This window comes from Sphaerodactylus townsendi, linkage group LG08, assembly GCF_021028975.2.
Source record: "Sphaerodactylus townsendi isolate TG3544 linkage group LG08, MPM_Stown_v2.3, whole genome shotgun sequence".
NCBI classification, from domain to species: domain Eukaryota; kingdom Metazoa; phylum Chordata; class Lepidosauria; order Squamata; family Sphaerodactylidae; genus Sphaerodactylus; species Sphaerodactylus townsendi.
This window is the reverse complement of record NC_059432.1, coordinates 90789124-90808127: the sequence shown is the minus strand read 5'-3', so window position 1 is coordinate 90808127 and position 19004 is coordinate 90789124. Positions and strand designations below refer to the sequence as shown.

General features: G+C 45.6%; 2 protein-coding genes across 3 annotated transcripts in view; one reads left to right on the top strand and one right to left on the bottom strand.

The window, feature by feature from the left end:
* Positions 1–19004, bottom strand: part of GFM1 (G elongation factor mitochondrial 1) — a 38455-nt gene that overhangs the window by 6731 nt on the left and 12720 nt on the right. The window contains exons 7-14 of the mRNA XM_048505522.1: positions 17363–17517; positions 16733–16817; positions 16390–16527; positions 14914–15015; positions 13282–13338; positions 12321–12458; positions 11732–11814; positions 1322–1484 (exon numbers count right to left, since the gene is read on the bottom strand). Of these exons, the coding sequence (XP_048361479.1) occupies positions 1322–1484; positions 11732–11814; positions 12321–12458; positions 13282–13338; positions 14914–15015; positions 16390–16527; positions 16733–16817; positions 17363–17517 (921 nt within the window). The remainder of the gene's footprint in view (positions 1–1321; positions 1485–11731; positions 11815–12320; positions 12459–13281; positions 13339–14913; positions 15016–16389; positions 16528–16732; positions 16818–17362; positions 17518–19004) is intronic.
* LXN (latexin) lies at positions 3090–12092 on the top strand. 2 transcript variants are annotated; one of them, XM_048505524.1, is made up of 6 exons: positions 3090–3653; positions 5020–5082; positions 6298–6475; positions 7934–8070; positions 8853–8982; positions 11460–12092. In XM_048505524.1, exons 1-5 carry the CDS (start codon positions 3312–3314, stop codon positions 8964–8966), a joined length of 834 nt encoding a protein of 277 aa, XP_048361481.1. In that variant the 5' UTR covers positions 3090–3311; the 3' UTR covers positions 8967–8982; positions 11460–12092. The 2 variants fall into 2 exon arrangements, with proteins under 2 accessions (XP_048361481.1, XP_048361480.1); XM_048505523.1 differs by lacking the exon at positions 8853–8982 and adding an exon at positions 9036–9098 and having other exon boundaries at positions 3095–3653.

The window sequence follows — 19004 nt, the reverse complement described above, 5'->3', positions numbered from 1 at the left end:
CACTTTTGCGACCTCCCAACTCCCAAACTCCCTCCAACCCTCCCCTGCTCCTGCACTCCAGGCCCAAGCAGCAGCACTCACCTGTACTAAGACCCCCCCCACAAAGAAGGTCCCAGGAAGCTGGTGGGACTGATCTATAGCGAGCTGTCATCTTTATGTTGAAAAAGGTTTAGAGACAGTTCAGGCTTGACTGGAACCCAGTTATTTGTTTGTTTTGGCAGTCCACAGTATCCTTAAAGCTCTATTCCAGAAGTGTCCAACTCTGGCACTTCAGAGGTTCATAGACTACAATTCCCATCAGCCCCTGCTGGCACTGGGCTGATGGGAATTGTAGTCCATGAACCTCTGAAGCGCCAGAGTTCGACACCCCTGCAGTCTCTTCCAATATCAGAGATGGATACCACTTGAAAAAGCAGTGTTAAACTACCTCTGAACATCTCTTGCCTTGAAATCCCGCGGGGTTGCCATAAGTCAGCTGTGCCTTGATAGCAAATATATATTTTAAATAAATATATCTTTCACCGCAAGAGGGCACTGCCATAAGAATAAGTAAATGAGGAAGAATTTCTTATTTTACGCTGATCTTTTAGCCACCAGGAGGCCAAACATCACACGCATAGTGGAAAGCTCAGGGAATATACAAACTTTCTTGCATGGGGCATTGAGAACTGCCTGTTTTCCATTTGTGCACACTGACATGAGCCAATTCAGTGTGCTGGCTTAACATCAGGTACATGAAACAGATTTCCTTAGCACATTATTGCTGGAAAATATTCCAGAAGGCAGGACACATTCATGACTACATGGCTTGGTGACTCAGCTTTCTACTGTCATAGAAATGAATGGCACGCACAAGATAGGAAGATTTCTACCTCTACCAAAACCTGCCTGCAAATCAGCCAAGTGTTAAAAAAATTAAAAATTCCAAACAAATAATTGTAATGTATTGTCGAAGGCTTTCACGGCCGATACAACTGGTTCTGGTGGGTTTTCCAGGCTGTGTGGCCGTAGTCTGGTGACCACCAGACCACGGTCACACAACCCGGGAAACCCACCAAAATCATAGTAAAGTCCCTATTACTGAGCAGTTTTGTTTCATTTTTATCACAGCTGTTAATTTGGCATCACAACCAATATCTCTGGTTGAGATAATGCCCATCCCCAGGCTTAGACCAATCTGTTGCTTTATCCCGATATGGAGAGAAAACAATGAATGTCTTGGGGTTTTTTTTCATTACAAGGTTTAGATCAATCTGTTGCTTTATCCCGATATGGAGAAAAAACAATGAATGTCTTGGGTTTTCATTTTTCATTACACTACCTTTTCAACGGCCGGGACGAACTGCTTTGGGACATTGGTTCCAACAGTTCTGTCTTCAAATTCCACTTTGGTGTAGCTCTCTGGATCCAGAGGTTCTAGATATCCTGTCACTCTACCATACTGGCCGGCCCCACCACTCTGTTTTTTATGAATGAAATCAAACCTGCAAAACAAAACGATGATGTTCATTGACAAAAGTATCATCCAGTTATACAGCACAATGGGCTGAGCAGCAACCAACACCCCCACTTATATGGTGTTCGCCCCTAGCCTTTAGGTTTACAGGCAAAGTCTCTGCACAATGGTGTTAAATTACTGCTGGAGTATTACTTTATTTCATTTGAATGTATTCAAAAATAACTATTCACCCACCTTTCCCCCGGGGCGACTGGGATCAAGACTGAAGAATTCAGAATATTTTCGGTTTAGAAAAGAGAAACAGTGGGAAATTTCACAGAGAACCAGCATGATGTAGTGTTTAAGAGAACCAGACTCTGATCTGAAGAACTGGAGTTGTTTTCCCGCCCCTTCCACATGAAGCCTGCTGGGTGACTTTGGGCCAGCCACAGTTCTCTCAGAACTCTCTCTGCCAATGCAGAGGCAGGCAACGGCAAACCACCTCTGAATGTCTCTTGCCTTGAAAACCCTATGGGGTTTGCCCTAAATCGGCTGTGATTTGACAGCACGCACACATACACGTCACAGATATATGAGAATATGATTGTTTCAATTATGCGTAACATGGAGCTAGTAGATTGAATGAACTTTTTTGTAGTCTTCCACTGTGCTAAATTTGTGGGCAGCCAATGAAGATGACAGGGAGCAGACACAAAATGGATAGAAGGAAATGCTTTTTCATACGAGTTGTGGAATTCATTCTCTTGTAAAGGCACAGATTCATAGAAGTCAATAACTATTAGCCATGAAGACTACATGGAATCTCCAAATTCAGAGGCAATGTACTCATTATTGGTAGAAATGGGGTGCGGGGATGGGTTCTGGCCTCATTGCTTCTGCTTATAGGACTTCTGGGGCACCTAGTAGCCCCAGAGAGACAGGATTCTAAGCTAAATGGACTACGGTTTTTCTAATGTTCTTGCTCCCTAAGAGCAGGAGGATTCTCTCTCTCTCTCTCTCTTTTTTTGCATATCTTACTGAAACCAACCTTGGCATGTTAACTACTGTGAGAAAATGATATTGATCTTGGTCTGCACACCATACGGCCTGTTATGGGTTTACAGTCAGCCTCAACATTCTGGAACATTTCTGAGTACATTCAAACAAGTGACTCGGCACAGCGGCCCCAGAGAATGAAGTGTTGGGGATGGGGGTGTTCAGTGGGGCAAGCCAAGTCAAACAGCGTTGCAGGCCAGTTACCTGGGAGAGCCAGGTTCAAATCCCTACTTACGCCATGGAAGCTGGCAGGGCGACCTTTAGCCAGTCGCATGATCTTAGCCTAACCTACCCCACAGGGTTGTTGCGAAAATAAAATGGAAAGGAGGAAAATGTCAGAAGCTACTTCGGGTCCCCACTGGGGAGAAAAGTGGAGCATAAATTAATTACATAACTAAATAAAACCACCCAAACTGCAGCGGGCAGTATGTGCGTGCAATGCGTGCTTCCTTAACACCGTTGCCAATGCTAACCACTGCTCTTCGCAAATGCAATAATTCTGAGCGTCTCTCCTAATACTGGGGAGAAAATTTCCTTCCGATCAAGTCTGTAGCTTTGGGCAAAAGCACCAGGAGCATCGGCCACGTGGCTTCCTTCCAAGTAAACAGGCTGGCTGGCGGGCCGTTCTCCGCGGTGCCGAAGCCCTTTGGCCGCAGCCCTCTCTGCACTCTTCCGCGGGAGCAAACCCCAACGCGCTCGGCGGGCTCCGATCCCGAGCCAACCGACTTCGTTAGAGCGGGTCTGTTAAGCGCGTCTTTTTTTTAGCAATTCCTGCTTCTGCGAAAGGGCCAGCGGCGCCCCGCGCGAGACGCCCCGAATGTGGCTCTTGGCGCAGATGCTGCGCAGCGCCACCCTCCTGCTCCCCTGGCTCTTGCTGGCGCTGCGCGCCTCTCCGCAGGCCCCAGAGCCCCCGGCTTGCGCGCCTCCCGCCACCGCCCAGCCCGGCCCGGCCGACCTTTCCGCTTCGCCGGGGAGGAGCCAGCCCGGCCCCGCCGAGCAGCACACAGCGCGCGCCGCCGCCGCCGGCCCCATGGAGATCCCGCCGAGCCACTTCCCGGCCTCCAGGGCCGCCGCCGTGGTGGGCAACTACGTCAACTTCCAGCACGGCGGGCCCAACAAGATCTTCGCGGTGCGCAAAGTGAGCCGCGCCAGCCGGGAGGTGAGCCGCCCCCTGCACGGCCCGGGAGGGAGGGAGGCAGGCAGGGACAAAGGGAGGGCCAGGCCCGGAGGGGCGCATGGCTGCATCTGCATCCTGTGCGGGGGGGATCGCCCGCTTCCGAAGGCCGCCGAGTCCTCCAGCCCCCCAAATTCAAAACCGAAAGTCTTCCTCCTCCAGTGCACCGTCGTCGGAGCCTTTCACGGCCCGGATGAACCGGCTGTTGTGAGTTTTCCAAGCTGCCTGCCGGGCCCACCGTGATCTGGTCGGGTTTTTTTTTTTGTAATCCTGATGTTTTGCCCGCATCTTTGACTGGCGTCTCCAGAGCCAGGTCTCTGTGTCGACATGCCTCTGAGGATGCCGGGCGTAGATGTGGGCGAAACATTAGGAGCAAAAGCTACCCAAACCACAGCTTGGGAAAACCCTCAACGGCCACTTCCTCCTTCCCTGTTCATCTCACGCTATGCAGCACTTTCTACAACTCCAAACCGACCGATACACACACACACACACAAGAGACAGGCTACTATCTCGCTATGGCTGGCACAACACGGAACAATGGAAGGCACAGGTCCCCATTCTCTCCTCCAAGTAGTCTTGCCTGATTCCTGAACACACAGCCCTGACCAGCAATAACAGATAGTGTAATCCCACTGCAAATACTCCAGTCGAAATCCGCTTGAGTAACTCGGAGTGGAGTGACTCTGCATAGGATTGCGTTGCTAGTCACCTGTTTCAACAGAACATGGCACACCTGCACCGCCAGCTTGCAGGTACACCCCTCCGGTAATAGGCAGGGCTCTCCTCTCTTTCCCACTCTCTCAGGTGATAAGCGGAAACGAGCACAGCAGCAATGCAGCTGCTCTAATGGGATGCCCATTTCTTGCTCTCAGCAAGGGCAGGAGAAAGAACAGCGGACAGTTTTCCCCACCTACTCCAACCAATACAGAAAGTGCCCAGAGGCATACAATTAATTGCAATATAAATAAAAACTCTCCCCAACAAGTTACCTTTCGTGATATGCTAATTCCTTGCTAAAGGACAGGAATAAGCTACCACTGCTATTGCGTGCCAAGGCTGAACAAAATTAACAGGGTGCAGAAAGGCACAGGATCAGTGGTTACAAACATTGGCTGGGCTAAGCTGGCCATTGAATATCCTGATTTCACCAAGAATGCCTGTGCATCACTCCCTTAATCAAATGGGACTTAACTGTCCTTAAGTTTGGGTAACAATGGATGCGCCGTGGCTTCCTTGGTGCCCTCTGTATATTCCAGATTAACTGTTTTTCTCAGACTTATGAGTGGCTCTGCATTCAGACAAGATTCCTCAGAATGCAAGACAAATGTCATGTCGTTTTCTCCCCCAGGACATTGCAGGTGTTGGGCATAAATACCGCCTTCAGTTTTCAATGGCAGAAATCCTTCAAAAAGTAAGTGGTGTTCCTTTGGTTTATGTGGATAGGGCTCCTTTAGGGGGAGCCACATTCTCACAGTAGGCACATTCAGGCAAAAAGCCACGAGGAAGCCATTCTGCGTGTAAGCACACGCCTGCCGCAAAGAAGGGCAGAACACGACATCTTGGCTTTGAATAAAATATCCTTCTGATGCGCTGATCTTAACTACATGTCCTACGAGAAGAAGCAGGATGTGAATGCTGTATACATGTAGTCAGGATCAGCACTAGAGCTCTCCAGAGGGAGTTTTATTGCAATGCAGTGTTCACTGCTATTGCAAGCCGAGGTTGAACAAAATTAACAGGGTACAGAAAGGCACAGGGTCAGTGGTTACAAACCCCAGGTACTGGCTGGCCAAAGCTGGGCATCTAATATTCTACTGATAGTGTAGAATTTTACTGATACAGATAGGCCTCAGTATATGGGTCTTGGACAGAGGTGCAGCATCACGCTGCCAGCGTAATAGCCCTTAGGTCACTGTATTGGGACTCTTTAGTTTGGTGAGCAGACGTCTGAGGGGGGATATGATTTAAGTCTATAAAATTATGCATGGGGTAGAAAATGTTGATAGAGGGAAAATTTTCTCTCTTTCTCACAATACTAGAACCAGGGGGCATTCATTGAAAATGCTGGGGGGAAGAATTAGGACTAATAAAAGGAAACACTTCTTCACGCAACGTGTGATTGGTGTTTGGAATATGCTGCCACAGGAGGTGGTGATGGCCACTCACCTGGATAGCTTTAAAAGGGGCTTGGACAGATTTATGGAGGAGAAGTCAATCTCTGGCTACCAATCTTGATCCTCCTTGATCTCAGATTGCAAACGCCTTAACAGTCCAGGTGCTCGGGAGCAACAGCCGCAGAAGGCCATTGCTTTCATATCCTGCATGTGAGCTCCCAAAGGCACCTGGTGGGCCACTGCGAGTAGCAGAGTGCTGGACTAGATGGACTCTGGTCTGATCCAGCAGGCTAGTTCTTATGTTCTTATGTATTCACCTCTTACGTTGGCAGAATGGGCACCTGCAACAGCTCAACCCTGCGCTGCTTCCAAAGCTCCACCCCACCCCCCGCTTTTGGATTGCACAGTTCGTTGCAGATAGTACAGACTGAAAAGAAAGTCTTTCCTTAGAAACATGCCAGTATGTGGCTTCCACTGAAAAATGCACAACCATCCAACTTTTTCTGCTGCAGGAAAGCCTCATGAACTGCACAGCTGAGATTCTTTATCATCAAGGTGACCAGCATGTTGCTCCAGAAGTGCACTACACAGTGGAAGGAGAGTTTGGGAAGAATACAGAGCAAGTGGACAATGAGTTCTACAGCAGGATCAAGAATCTGTCGGAAACACTGGAAGCACAAAATATTCCAGGTGTTTTTTTTAATCCAACACTTAACACTTTCCTTTCGGAGTGGGGTTTTAAGTATTGAACTAAATCAAGTTGATTAAGTTTTGATATTTGCTGTTGCCTTGTTAACATTAATTGACAGCTTTCCTTTAAACTAGTGACAGACAACCTATAAGCCCCTCAGCTCTGCTCCTCTGGCTGGCTGGCTGGCTATCAGCTGATGCAGCAAGGCTGGGCTTGTCCAGTTCCCCTCCAGACCAATCAGCCCTTCCAGAGGTCACAAACTGGTTACAAAGTCAAGTGGGTCAGGTGAGATGGGGATTGCTGGCTGCCTCCAAACTAGCAGCCAGAAGTAGTTGCATCTGAGACTGATAACTGAGTGCCATCAAATCACAACTGATTCATGGCGGCCTCAGGACCCAGATGGGGTTGTACAGACAAGAAGTGAGCGGAGATGGCTTGCCACTGACTTTATCAGCGTAGCAAGCCCAGTTTGCCTTAGCCTGATATTCCAAAATAAAAATGTTACTTAAGAACTTGGAAGTGGTCATTTAGATGGAACTATAGGCCCAGCTACAATTGATGGCTGAGCTTGGACATTAGGGTTAGAACTTCCCGAACCAATTAAAGCCACAGGCAACAAAGGAACATGCTTTGAATTTTGCCCCAGAAACTCCTCAGATATAAGAGCCTTCTCATTTACTCCCTAATAAGAGTACAACCCAGCCTTCCTTGGTAGTTAACCTTGCTTAGCTCCCAAGCTCTGAGGAGACTGAGCTATTCCAGATGCTGTTCAGCTATGGAATTATTAACATCTCAGTTAAATCAGGGGTATCCAACTCTGGCACTTCAGATGTTCACGGACTACAATTCCCCTCAGCCCCTGCTGGGATGGCCAAAGGGCTGATGGATATTGTAGTCCATGAACATCTGAAGTGCCAGAATTGAACACCCCTGAGTTAAATTATTCAGTTTTTAAAAAGAAATACAGTTTTCCACAATGTGATTGTGGCTTTTACAATGTGATTGCGGCAAGAAACCTTGAATGAATGGTTGGGCAAACTACTAGTTCATGACCCAGGCCAGTGGTAAATCCCACAGGATTTGTTAGAGGGCTATTTGGTACTTATGTGCACTCTTATATGTGGCAAGTAGAGAATCTCAGCTTTAATTTTTAACAGTGCCTGTAAATGGCTCCACCACAAAGAAGGCTGTCTGCATGTATTGTAGTAATGGTTCTCTAGCCAGGTAGCCTAACTGTTGCTGAACTTAGACCCTCCAGTCTCAAATGCCCACTATAGTGCTTTTCTATCTAAGCCAAGTCTAAATTTTGAATTCATAATAAAGCAAACAGATTGTGTCCAAGATCACACAAGTTATCTACAATGGAAGGGAGGGCAGGGCTTATTTCTTGAAGTTGATAAATAGATCGAGGCTTCCACCCAGTTCAATACAGACTTTTGTTTCATTTCGATTGCTAGACAATCACGGGAACATGACTGCAGAAATGGAGCCTGTGCGGAACCTAGCTCAAGTCGCCTGTGGATACGTCATATGGCAGAATTCAACCGAAGACACGTTGTACAACATGATACAAGTTGAAAGTGTCAAGCAAGTGGTAAGTTAACGCAACTGAGAATGGGGGCTGACAAGTTAGCCCTCCGGGGGAGGGTTCACTGTGAAATCCTAGTACATTGGAGGCATTTGGGAGAGGGGGAATTGTGCATATTCCTGTTGTAAGAAGCAATTTCAGAAAATCGGAGGATTTTTTCCCAAATGGTTGTTTTCCACTTCCATGCAAAAAAAACCCAAAACTTTGTAGTGCCACTCTGAGTGATAGCTACAGCCTTCTACGCTCACCCACTACAGCTCTTGCTAGTGAAATTGGTTGCCAAAAGGACAAAAAGAAAACAAAAACAGCATATTAGAAGACAGTGACCACATAGGGTTACTGTAAGAGCCCAAATATGACATTTAGAGGCCCAAGGAAGCCCCTAAGTGCCTGGGGGTGGAATGTTTTTTCTGTCCTCTTGAAGTATATTCTATAAGAACATAAGAAGTCCTCTGCTGGGTCAAACCAATGGCCCATCTAGTCCAACATCCTGACACCAACCAGTTACTCTTGAGGACCAACAATGGGGCATAGAGCAGGCTGAGGCATAGAGCAGGCCGAGACCTTCTCTTGATGCTGCCTCCCAGAACTTGTAGTCAGTCAGCGTTCTGCTGAATTTGTGGAGGCTCCCTTTAGTCCCCATGGTTCGTAGCCAGGGGTAGACCTTTTCCCCCATGAATCTGTCCCGTCTCCCTTTAAAGCCGTCTGTGCCTGTGGCCATCATTATATCCTCTGACAGTGATGTCCGCATCTTAATCACTCATTGCATAAAACAGTTGTTTTTTCAGGTGAAGGAAATCATAAATGCACATAAGAATCCACATTTGAAAATATTAAGTCACCCAATTTGTTATGATTTGGGCTGCACAGCCAAACATCAAATGTTGCCTCTCGCATGGTGAACACAACATTACAATGGTATGCCATGAAGCTAGAGTCTTAATTTTTTCTCCCTTTGCTACTGATTTCAGAAAAGGAATGACGATTATCTTGAATTTTCCTACGTGGTTTTAATCCACGACATTGTCTCCCAGGTAAGTAGTGTTATTGGAAAAAAAAAATGGAGGAAATATGGCAAAATCATTCTAGAATCTGAATCCCACAAAACAGAGCTGTCAAGGGGCCTGAGACAGGAACTGGAACTGCTCCCACAGACATCCAGGGTATCCTGAAAGGTGGTGCTTGGGTTGCTGCTGCTGAACAGCAGAGGACAGGATCAAGCTGCTAGGACTGTGTGGAGGGGGCCACAGATCAGTGGTAAAGCATCAGTTCTTCACGCAGGGCCTGGCATTTGGCTTCCTTAGGATCTGTTTTCATGCTTTTTAAACATGGGCAAGCCGCATGGCGTAGTGGTTAAGTGCTTGCACTGCCACTCACACGGTCAGGAGTTTGAGCCCCCTGGGGGTCAGATATCCTGGCAGCTGGCTCATGGTCAATTCAGCCATCCATCCATTCCTTGGTCAGTAAATGAATACCTAGCACATAGCTAGGGGGTAAAGAGTAGCCGGGGAAAGCAATGGCAAACTACCCCACAAAAGAGGCTTGCCTGTGAAATCACTGCTTGCAGTGGTATCCCAGGGTCGAACATGACTGAAGGGGAAACTTTACCTTTACCTAAACATGGGCAAGTTTCTAGCCCTCGTGGAGGGCTTTGTACAAGCTTTGAAGAGTTTGGGGGATGACTGCAGAAATCTCAGAAGCAAGAGGGGAGGCCGATTATGGTTTCTAGAGCCTGGGGCAGGATTCCTGCACCACACGTCGCTTCTTTGTAATTTTCAAGCTGTTAGTTATAAAACATAGACTAATTAATCAAAACTTGGAAAAAATGCACAAATTATGTAAATACACAATTTATGTAGGGTCACAAGATTCAGCTGCTTTGGGGACAGAATTTATATGACATATATTTTGAATATATGTTTGGGATGCTGGTTCTTCCCTTTAAACCCTTCCTGGCCTGGGATGCACCTTTTGAAATCCAGCATGTGGTAGTGGATCCAGGAGGCCTAGGAAAATGTGAATTGTCACATTTTCTTGAAAGTCCACCAGGTGACTGGGCCAGACACATGCTGTTAGGCTAACCTACCTCTCAGGGTTGCTGTGCAGATAAAATGGAGGAGGGAAGAGCTATGTAAGCCACTTTGCATCTCATTGGGGAGAAAGGCAGGGTATAAATGAAATGAAATGCAAATAAAGTAGGGATCTTTGTACTTTGGCTCTTCCGCACATGCAGAATGATACACTTTCAATCCACGTTCAATCCACTTTGCAGCTGGATTTCACTGCAGAATAACAAAATCCACTTGTAAACAACTGTGAAGGTGCATTGAAAGTGCATTATTCTGCATGTATGGAAGGGGCCCTTGATTAGCTATCTGAACCATCTTCTCATAGACCAGTTTTTCCTTCCTCCTGTAGATCATAAACTTGTGAGAGATTAGGAAATCATTGAAGCGTCAAGGCAGAATCCTCCACACCCAACTCCTCCTCTCTGAGGATAACCCTCCTGTGCCACCAGCAGAAAGGAATGGCCAAGATGTCCCACCCACTGTAAGGGCAGGTGCCGGTAGAACAGCCATTCCAAATGACTCAAGGGACAGCCAAACAAGACCATGAACAATCTGAAGGTCCAGGTGACATATGATTAAACATGCCACCACAGCCTAGTTCTTCATAGCTACAATTCCCATGCTAGAATTCTCCTTGGGAAAGCCTAGTTGGAATGCACCAGGTGACACCCTTTGAAGCATGACCTAGTTTGTGAAGTACACCTGAACACTCACATATTCCTGAAAATTCCACTGCGCCACAGCTCTGCTCCACTCAGCCATCCCTTTCATGTATACAAGCATGTACTCATGTGGCAAGGATCATGCTTTGGGCCACTGGCTTAGAAAAAGCTGCACAATAAGGGCACTACATAAGGATGCTGAGAAAGGGCTGAAGTCCCCAGGAAGGATACAAGTAATATTTGCAAAGGCCTCCAAAAATCACAGCTACAGTGGAAGTGCTGCTCTCCCCTGCTTACTGGTACAGAAGAGCAGCCAAATCAATGCCAGTTTAACTTTGGTCTCACAGTTCACTCTGGCTGTTAAGTTACCCAAACACCAAGATGTATGGATTGCAAGGTCAAGATCCACACAACAGGTCATATAATTACCTGAAGATACTGCAGTTTGGAGAATCCTCCCCCCCACCCTTCCCCTTCCTTCTAGATTTTGCTATAGGTCCATGTTCCATTCCTTCTAGATTTTGCCTATAGGTTCATGTTCCATTCACCTTGAGAGATTAATAAGGAATGGAGAAAAAAAGGGAAGGAAACGAGACAGAGATGGGATCATTTTTGCTCGATGCTCTCTAACACCGCATTCCTGTTGCTTTTTTTAAATCTGCAGGAAATCATCCCTTGGCACATGCAGGTTCTCTGGCACCCGCAGAATGGCATGAAAGTAATACGGAATAGCCGCCAGTCAAAACGCGCAGCACAAGATTAGCAAAATGCCTTCAATGCTGCCATCGGAGGTTGTTAAAATAATCTTCCACATATAGCTAGAATAAGGGCTACGCCGCAGGCTGTCAGTCTCAGGAGCCCCTCAGTTCTAGCTATACGATCAGGACCAAAAGCAACACCCCCAGCCTTCCCCCCCTCGCCGGAGTGGATACTTACGGTACCGTGGCCATGATGCTCTCTCTAAAGGCTACTTTGGGCTTTCCCATAACACAAGGACAAGAATATTCTCTTTCCATTCTCTAGATAAAGGAAAACGCACAAAAATGTACACTAATTAAAACGTGTTGCCAAAGGGACAAAATCTAGTGGTGAACAAATCCACATTTATCTCAAATGTTATTTACAATCATAGGAAAAAAAATGAAAGCATTAAGTCTGATTGTTCAGGTGTGTTCTCTCATTTAAAATAACTTCTTACGTATAATCCAGCAGTAAAGCCTCCCCCCAAATATCCCACCCTTGTAAACAGCTGTATTTGTATAATTATAGAATATAAAATGCAGTTCTGACTCTGTAATTTCAGAGAATTCTCTTCTGTGTCTACAAATGGGATATGCAGAAACCACAAGCACAAATCTAGTTCCAGATTTGGGGCCTGCACTGTGTAGCTATCATAATCCACAGCAAACAGTGAAGTAATTTCCAGTTAGAAGAGGATACTGTTCAACCCTGAATTAAAAGGAACGCTTCCACTACGGAGACCCAGAAGTATAGCTCACCAGTGTAGCTTTTAATGATCAATCACCTGAGAATAGATTTCCAGATGTAGTTCTCCCATTCCTGAAACAATGGTCTCTTTGCTCTCGGTGTCAAAATGAACTCTGAAAGTAGGGTCTTCTCTGGTGAATCGGTTGATGCCTTTTGAAAACTTGTCCAGGTCGTTCTAACAAACAAGGGGAAAATCCAGTATATTATCCACAATATCAGTTATTCAGTGAGAGGAAAGGCCAAAGAATTCTGTTTCTGGCAAACCTATACCTGTGTTACCGGGCAGTTTCCGTAAGCAGTTCACACGCTTCAGGATACCACCAGTTCTCTACATACAACATTTTAATCCCATTCTTCTTCCAAGGAAGGCAGCATACTTGATTCTCTTTACCTCCATTTTATCTTTGCAATGACCTTTTGAGGTAGACTAGGCTGTGAATGGCAAAAGGGTCCCCTGTAAGCTGTGTAGCTGAGTGTGGACTTGAACCTTGACCTCTCGTCACAACCTGACACTTCAGCACTACACCACAATGGCTCAAACAGGGAACCTCTCCCCTTTGGCCACAACTTTATCACTGGGCTAAAGCACAAAGTCCATCAGCCGAAGAGGAGCCCTCACACTGGAAAATGTGACCCACCTTCCTGAAGAAAAGTTAGTCAGCATGGTGTAGTGGTTACTTTTGAATTAGCGGCTCTGGTTCAAATCCCCAGTCTGGTATAAAATTTGCTGGGTGATCTTAGGCCAGTCACTCACAAATAGCCTAATTTGCCTCATGGGAACCTTGTGAGTATAAAAGAGCAGGCTGGAGGAAAACCATGTATGCCACCCTCGTTGCTCAAATTAAGGATGTGCCAAAAATCTGAAATTTTAAAACACTCCTATGCTTTAATGAATGCAAATACATCTGTCTATTTTCCTTTCTAGAAACCTAACAAGACTACAATATTTCATCCCAAATTAAGTAAATAATTAACTAATGGCCATTTTTCAGTCATACCTTGTTGGATGGTTTCATTGCCACTGAAATGACAGGATCAGGTACATGAATTGATTCCTGGAAAAAAGATGAAATACCACTTTCAATATAAAACAATCTTTGCAAAAACCTTTTCTTTGTGTGTCAAGCATGTTCATAATACCAACTGCTGTTTAAAGTATACATTCTGTGAAAGGTATGTGAAACTTAACACTAGGAAGAACCAGAAGTGATGCTTTAACAGCACAAAGTTTTTCCCCTTGGTTGACATGCTGGACTCCAAAAGTTCCACTTTTAAAGGGCCGTGGTTTAAGTGATATTTCAGGCAAGTTCTCTTCACGGCAACCTTTTGCACCATTAGTCAATGTCTTTGCAAAATGACTCCTCAAAGAAAGTCACTGCGGTGCTTATGCATCCACAGACACACTTCTGCCATGCCCAGTGGGCAGTATCTTAACAGCTGTGTGCACTTAAGGTACAGAATGCCCACAATCCTTTGCATTGATGCAGGGTCTTTCTAGCCACTGGAAACATCAGTCCCAGGGTCACAGGAAATGCAGAGAGAAACAGGCGAACGGGGGAAGGGGGGGCTAAAAAAGGAAATAAGTTGAGATTGTTCCTTTATCTGCCAGAAGTGCAGCACAGCTGAGGGAAAGGGCAGTTTTGTCACCTTATTCTTTCAGACCACTGACCCTGATGATTGTTCCTCTGCACAGATCCTGGGATTCCAGAAATGATCTTTCTAGGGTCTGGAAAAAACTGTAGCCATTGCAAAGGACCATGGGAATACTCCATATGAAGATGGGAGGAGACTGCCCCTTATGGGCTTTGTGTAAATTTAAACAGGAGCCTGGTAGTCGCTTAAAGACTATTCCAGTCATAAGATTCCACATGTCAGAGCTCAATTCACCAGAAGGTGTCCAATAAATGTTTTTCAGGTCCTACCAGAGTCCTGTTCAGTTTTGCTACATCACACTATCACAACCTCTGCTTTGGAATTATGTTTTGAGGGGGCATGCCAAAAGATTCGTAGAGTGAACAAAGCAATTCCACACATAATGTTGGTCAAATAGGAAGCAGAGACTGGTTAGTGATGTCCTTCTAAATGCACACTACTCGGAAAAGCTGGCTTGTCCCATGTGAAATGGCTGGCATGCACTATATTTCCTGCGTAACAAAACATTCCCATATTCTTCACTTGGGGGAACTGTTCAGATGACACTTTTGCTAACTGCAGCATGAAAGAGGAAATTCTCAAGCCTGGGGCTTATTTCATCCTCTCCCCTCCAGAAGCACCCAAAAGATGAAGTATCTCCTGAGACGGACCATATCTTTTTGGAGAGCATCAGAATTTTGAACAAAGCTTTGCATTTAACAGATCCTGTTTGTAACCATATTTTAAATGCAACGTACACATCATATTGTACGTTGGTGACCCTGCTTTTTCACACTGGCAGTTTTTGGAACTATTGTTCAGTGTGAGCTTATACGTCCTTAAGTTTTAGAAGTTTTGTAATAGCTGCAACAGCATTCTGAAAATAAAAAACAACTTTAAAAAAAGAGAGAAAAGGACTTCTTTTCTACACATAAAAGGGCTCATTTATCAACCCGATCCAAAGGAAACTGTAGTCATGTAATCAGGAAAGAACTTACCATGGAAAAGTCAGTGTTGGATTTATCGGAGAATGTATCGCCACTGGCACATTCAATGCCAAACAATGCACAGATATCTCCTGCATATGCCTCATCCACATCCTAGTAAAAAACAAACCCAACAGCATTATAAGCACTTCTAGTATTAGGCGAGAGCAGGCATCATGTTAAAAGAAATAACGATCGTTCTAACATTTGCAACTTTCAATGCAGCCCTCTCCAACTAACAGGTTTCATGTGAACAGGGAGGTATGCTAGGCTAACAGCCATTTGAGAGCAGTGAGAAAACCCCTCGTTTATATTAATTGATTTTTACTAGACAAGAGGGTCCATCCCAACCAGCATAAGAAGCCTACATGGATTAGTTTCACAGCCCATAAAACTGATGAATAAAAAACCATACTGTGGCGTTTCTAGTATGGTTGCACTAAAAGGAAATCTGCCCACAGTTTCTCAATTATAGCCTATCAATGGAACTGCCTGGCATCGCAAAAGCGTCGTATGACAGCCTTCCCGCCATTGAATTAGAAAATTCATTTCCGTCTTGCAATGTTTTAAGACAGTTATGGGTTTAGTGGGTTGAACACCCTCCTTGGTGGCAAAACGTTGGCAGCGTTCTTCTGCAGCGTTATGCATTTTGGATACTTACTTCAAGACACAGAATAAGGACTCTTAACTCCATGCCCTGTGTGAAGAGTTAAAGAGTTCTTCCCTTATGTGTGTCATCATCTGAATCCTGTTTGACTGCAGTACACAAGGAACGAAGCAGGAAAGAGCCTCTGTAGCCAAGGCTTGAAGGGTCACATGGGAAAAAGGCTAAGGGGGGATATCCTTGGGATCAAGAGCTAAATTGGGGGGGGGGCAGGATCAGCTGAAAACTTAAATGGACTCAGCTCAATTCTGTTAGCACAAGTCCTTGTGTGACACATAGTGCTCTCCTTCCTATATACTATAGTGCCCCCCAAGTGGTTGCACAACAGGAAACATAGTGGGGACACAATAACTCTGACTAAACACAAGTAGCTACTGCAGCCTTTTTCTTGGATCTCCAGTCACACAAGAGCTGCAGAAGAAGATGTTCTTCCCTGGATCCACCCCCAGATCCTTCTGTTGTTCCCTTCTCTTCAGCAATCCTTCCCTGGGGTTGAAAAGGGCTGTTGGGAGAAGTCATCCTTTGTTGACCGGTTACTAGATGTGGCCCTCTCAGCTCTAGACTGTAGGTTGAAGCAGGGTATGAAAATGGAAGCAGAATGTAACCGTGAATTCGAAGATGAAATTTTGGTAGTAGTATTATGTGGAAAAGAAATTCCACGGTGCATATAAGGAGTTCAATAAAACTCAAACCATCTTGCTGCATTAAGGCGGCCTGCCTCTTTGCTAGCTTTGGATCCTCCAACTGAAAGAGGCTCCACTCCACGCAAAAGCCTCTCACAGACTGGATCTGGAGCATTTCCTGAACGGAGACGCCACACTCACCTCCATCATGTCCGCGTGCATGCGGACCAGTCTTGGCACTCGCACTTTCTTCCCAGTCCGGGTGTTGTAGATGTAATCGCCTTTCTCTAACATCCCCTGATACACCCGGACGTATGTGAGCTGTCCAAATCGCCCAGCCTGCAGCGGGACAAAAGGCAGTCATAACGAAGGGAACCAAAAGCGAGACGTTCCAGCAAAGTGAGAAGACGGATCAGTGCAAATCATTCCTCAAAGTGTTTGACAAGTGGCTACTGACAACTAGGCCAGAGTTGCCACACAGACAACAACTCAGCTGCAGAGGAGACATCGAACAACAAAAATAAAGGAGAAATATGCCACCTACCTCAAGTTTAAACGCCAAGCCCAAAAAAGGCAGGGAGTCGTTTCTGGCAGAACTCAGCAACAACCTGGATTTTTCCTGGGAGTTCCTTGAATTAGAGACAAATCCAAAGGAGAAGTCTAAATTACAGCATTTCAATAGTCTTTTATCAATGAGGGAAAATATAAATCCAAACTCTTCTTCTTCTAACAGCTGGAGGCCAACCCAGCTCTCTTCCAGAAGTACGTGGAAGTATCAGAGTCTCTGATAAAGGTGACAACTGCTGAACTATTATGAATGAAACTAACAGTGTCATTCTAAATAGAATCCCGCCTTTCTCAGCATATCAACTTCAGCGCTCTTAGGTAAAGGTAGTCCCATGGCGTCACATCTTGACGTTTACTAGGAGGACTTTATTTATGGGGTGGTTTGCCATTGCCTTCTCCAGTCATCCCCATTTAACTGACTTCAGAAAGATGGAAGGCCCAGTCAACCTGAAACTGATTTCCCTCAGACTCGAATGCAGGCCATGGGCAGAATTTCGACTGCAGCGCTACTTTGTGACATGGGGCTCTCAGTGCTTAGAAGGGCACAATTCTACTTAGGTCAGCCCTATAAATGTCCTCTCCTCCCATTCCACCTTTGGGTACTCACTCTTGGTTGAGAAGAGCATAGTTTTGGACTTCCGACGGGTTTGGGAGGTACTCTAGAACAGCATCCAGCAGAGGCTGCACTCCCTTGTTCTTGAGAGCACTTCCTACCAGCACCGGCGTGAACGATTTACTCAGTGTTGCTCTTCTGATAGCAAGCTAGAGAGAAACAGAACAAACATTGATGCTTAAAAGCACTCCACGGTAAAAGGGCCCTGACTTTAATAGCCCAGGCGAGCCAGATCTTGTCAGATCTCAAAAGCCAAGTAGGGTCGGCGCCGGCCAGCATTTAGATGGGAGACCACCAAGGAATACCAGCAGGACCAGATTTACTTATAGGTTTGGCAGGTTGAAACCTAGGGCCTCAAAATCTTGGGAGCCTTGGCCAAGATGCATAATACTTTTGACTCTGTCACAGGCCTTCTTACACACACTGTCATAACACAATGAAGTCTCTAAACAACCCTTCAGTAATTTTCCTTGCACTCCATTTCAGAATAATACTGTCTTAAGTTAATGAATCAACACTAGCATTGAATTCTGTATTGATTTTGTTCTTTCAGGACTTAACTTAAATGGACCCCATTTTGTGAGAATGCTCCTTCAAGTTTTCCTTTCTAATAACTGTTGAGGGCTAATTTTGTTTTTTATTTTCGCATTCTAATCTAAGCATAACCAAAAGATTTGAAAGTGGTGCTAGCAAGCTCAAGGTAATTTTAAATAGTTGTCCTCACCCTCGGCTTTACTCAAGTTTTGTTTAAAACACTCTTCCGTCTTCTAGTCAACAGGGTAGGGGATTGGGAGGGGCCTCACAAGCGGAATAGGCTGGGCCCTCTCTTCCTCCAAATCCAGCACCGAATACCAGTGTCCCAACGCAGCCGAGGCAGGCAGTGGCAAATCACTCTTGCCTGGAAAATCCTATGGGGGGGGGGGGGGGGGGGCATCATAATTTATTTGCAACTTGGCAGGAAAGGAAATGGTAAAAGTACTTTATGCACAAAACTCCCAGCGCTGCATTTGTTTATCTCATCAGATCTTGGAAGCTAAACAGAGTCAGCCCTTTCCATATGCACTGGGAATTCTGTTTTCGAGTATTTTGAAAGTTCCACCCTGGCTCCTAGCGTTTTATATTACCCTACCGTGTTTCTCCGAAAATAAGACAGTGTCTTATATTAATTTTTGCTCCCAAAGATGCACTATGTCTTATTTTCAGGGGATGTCTTATTTTTCCACTCCACAGCTGCATGCTCTGGTGTTCTGTTCGACAGGCACGCTTCCAAACAAAAACTTTGCTACGTCTTACTTTCGGGAGATGTTTTATATTTAGCACTTCAGCAAAACCTCTACTACGTCTTATTCTCAGGGGATGTCTTATTTTCGGAGAAACAGGGTAGTTCCAGGGCCAGACACCAAATTTAGAGGAACTGAGGATCTACATACTTGCCAATATTTGAAGTTGCTACACAGAGGCAGGCAACGGCAAGTCATGCCTGACTGTCTCTACCTGGAATAACCTACAGGATTGCCACATTGTCTGTGCCTTGACAGCAAAACAAAACAAAGGCCATGTTCCTACTGGGGTCTGAATCCTACTTGCTACTTTCGCTCCAGCCTATTTCATTCTGGAATACTGCAACACATTCATG

Bases quoted from the DNA above. Each gene is read 5' to 3' on its own strand.
- LXN (XM_048505523.1), top strand. From the start codon at position 3,312: ATGTGGCTCTTGGCGCAGATGCTGCGCAGCGCCACCCTCCTGCTCCCC. The intron at 8,071-9,035 runs GTAAGTTAACGC...TACTGATTTCAG, and splicing joins TTGAAAGTGTCAAGCAAGTG to AAAAGGAATGACGATTATCT. The intron at 9,099-11,459 runs GTAAGTAGTGTT...TTAAATCTGCAG, and splicing joins TCCACGACATTGTCTCCCAG to GAAATCATCCCTTGGCACAT.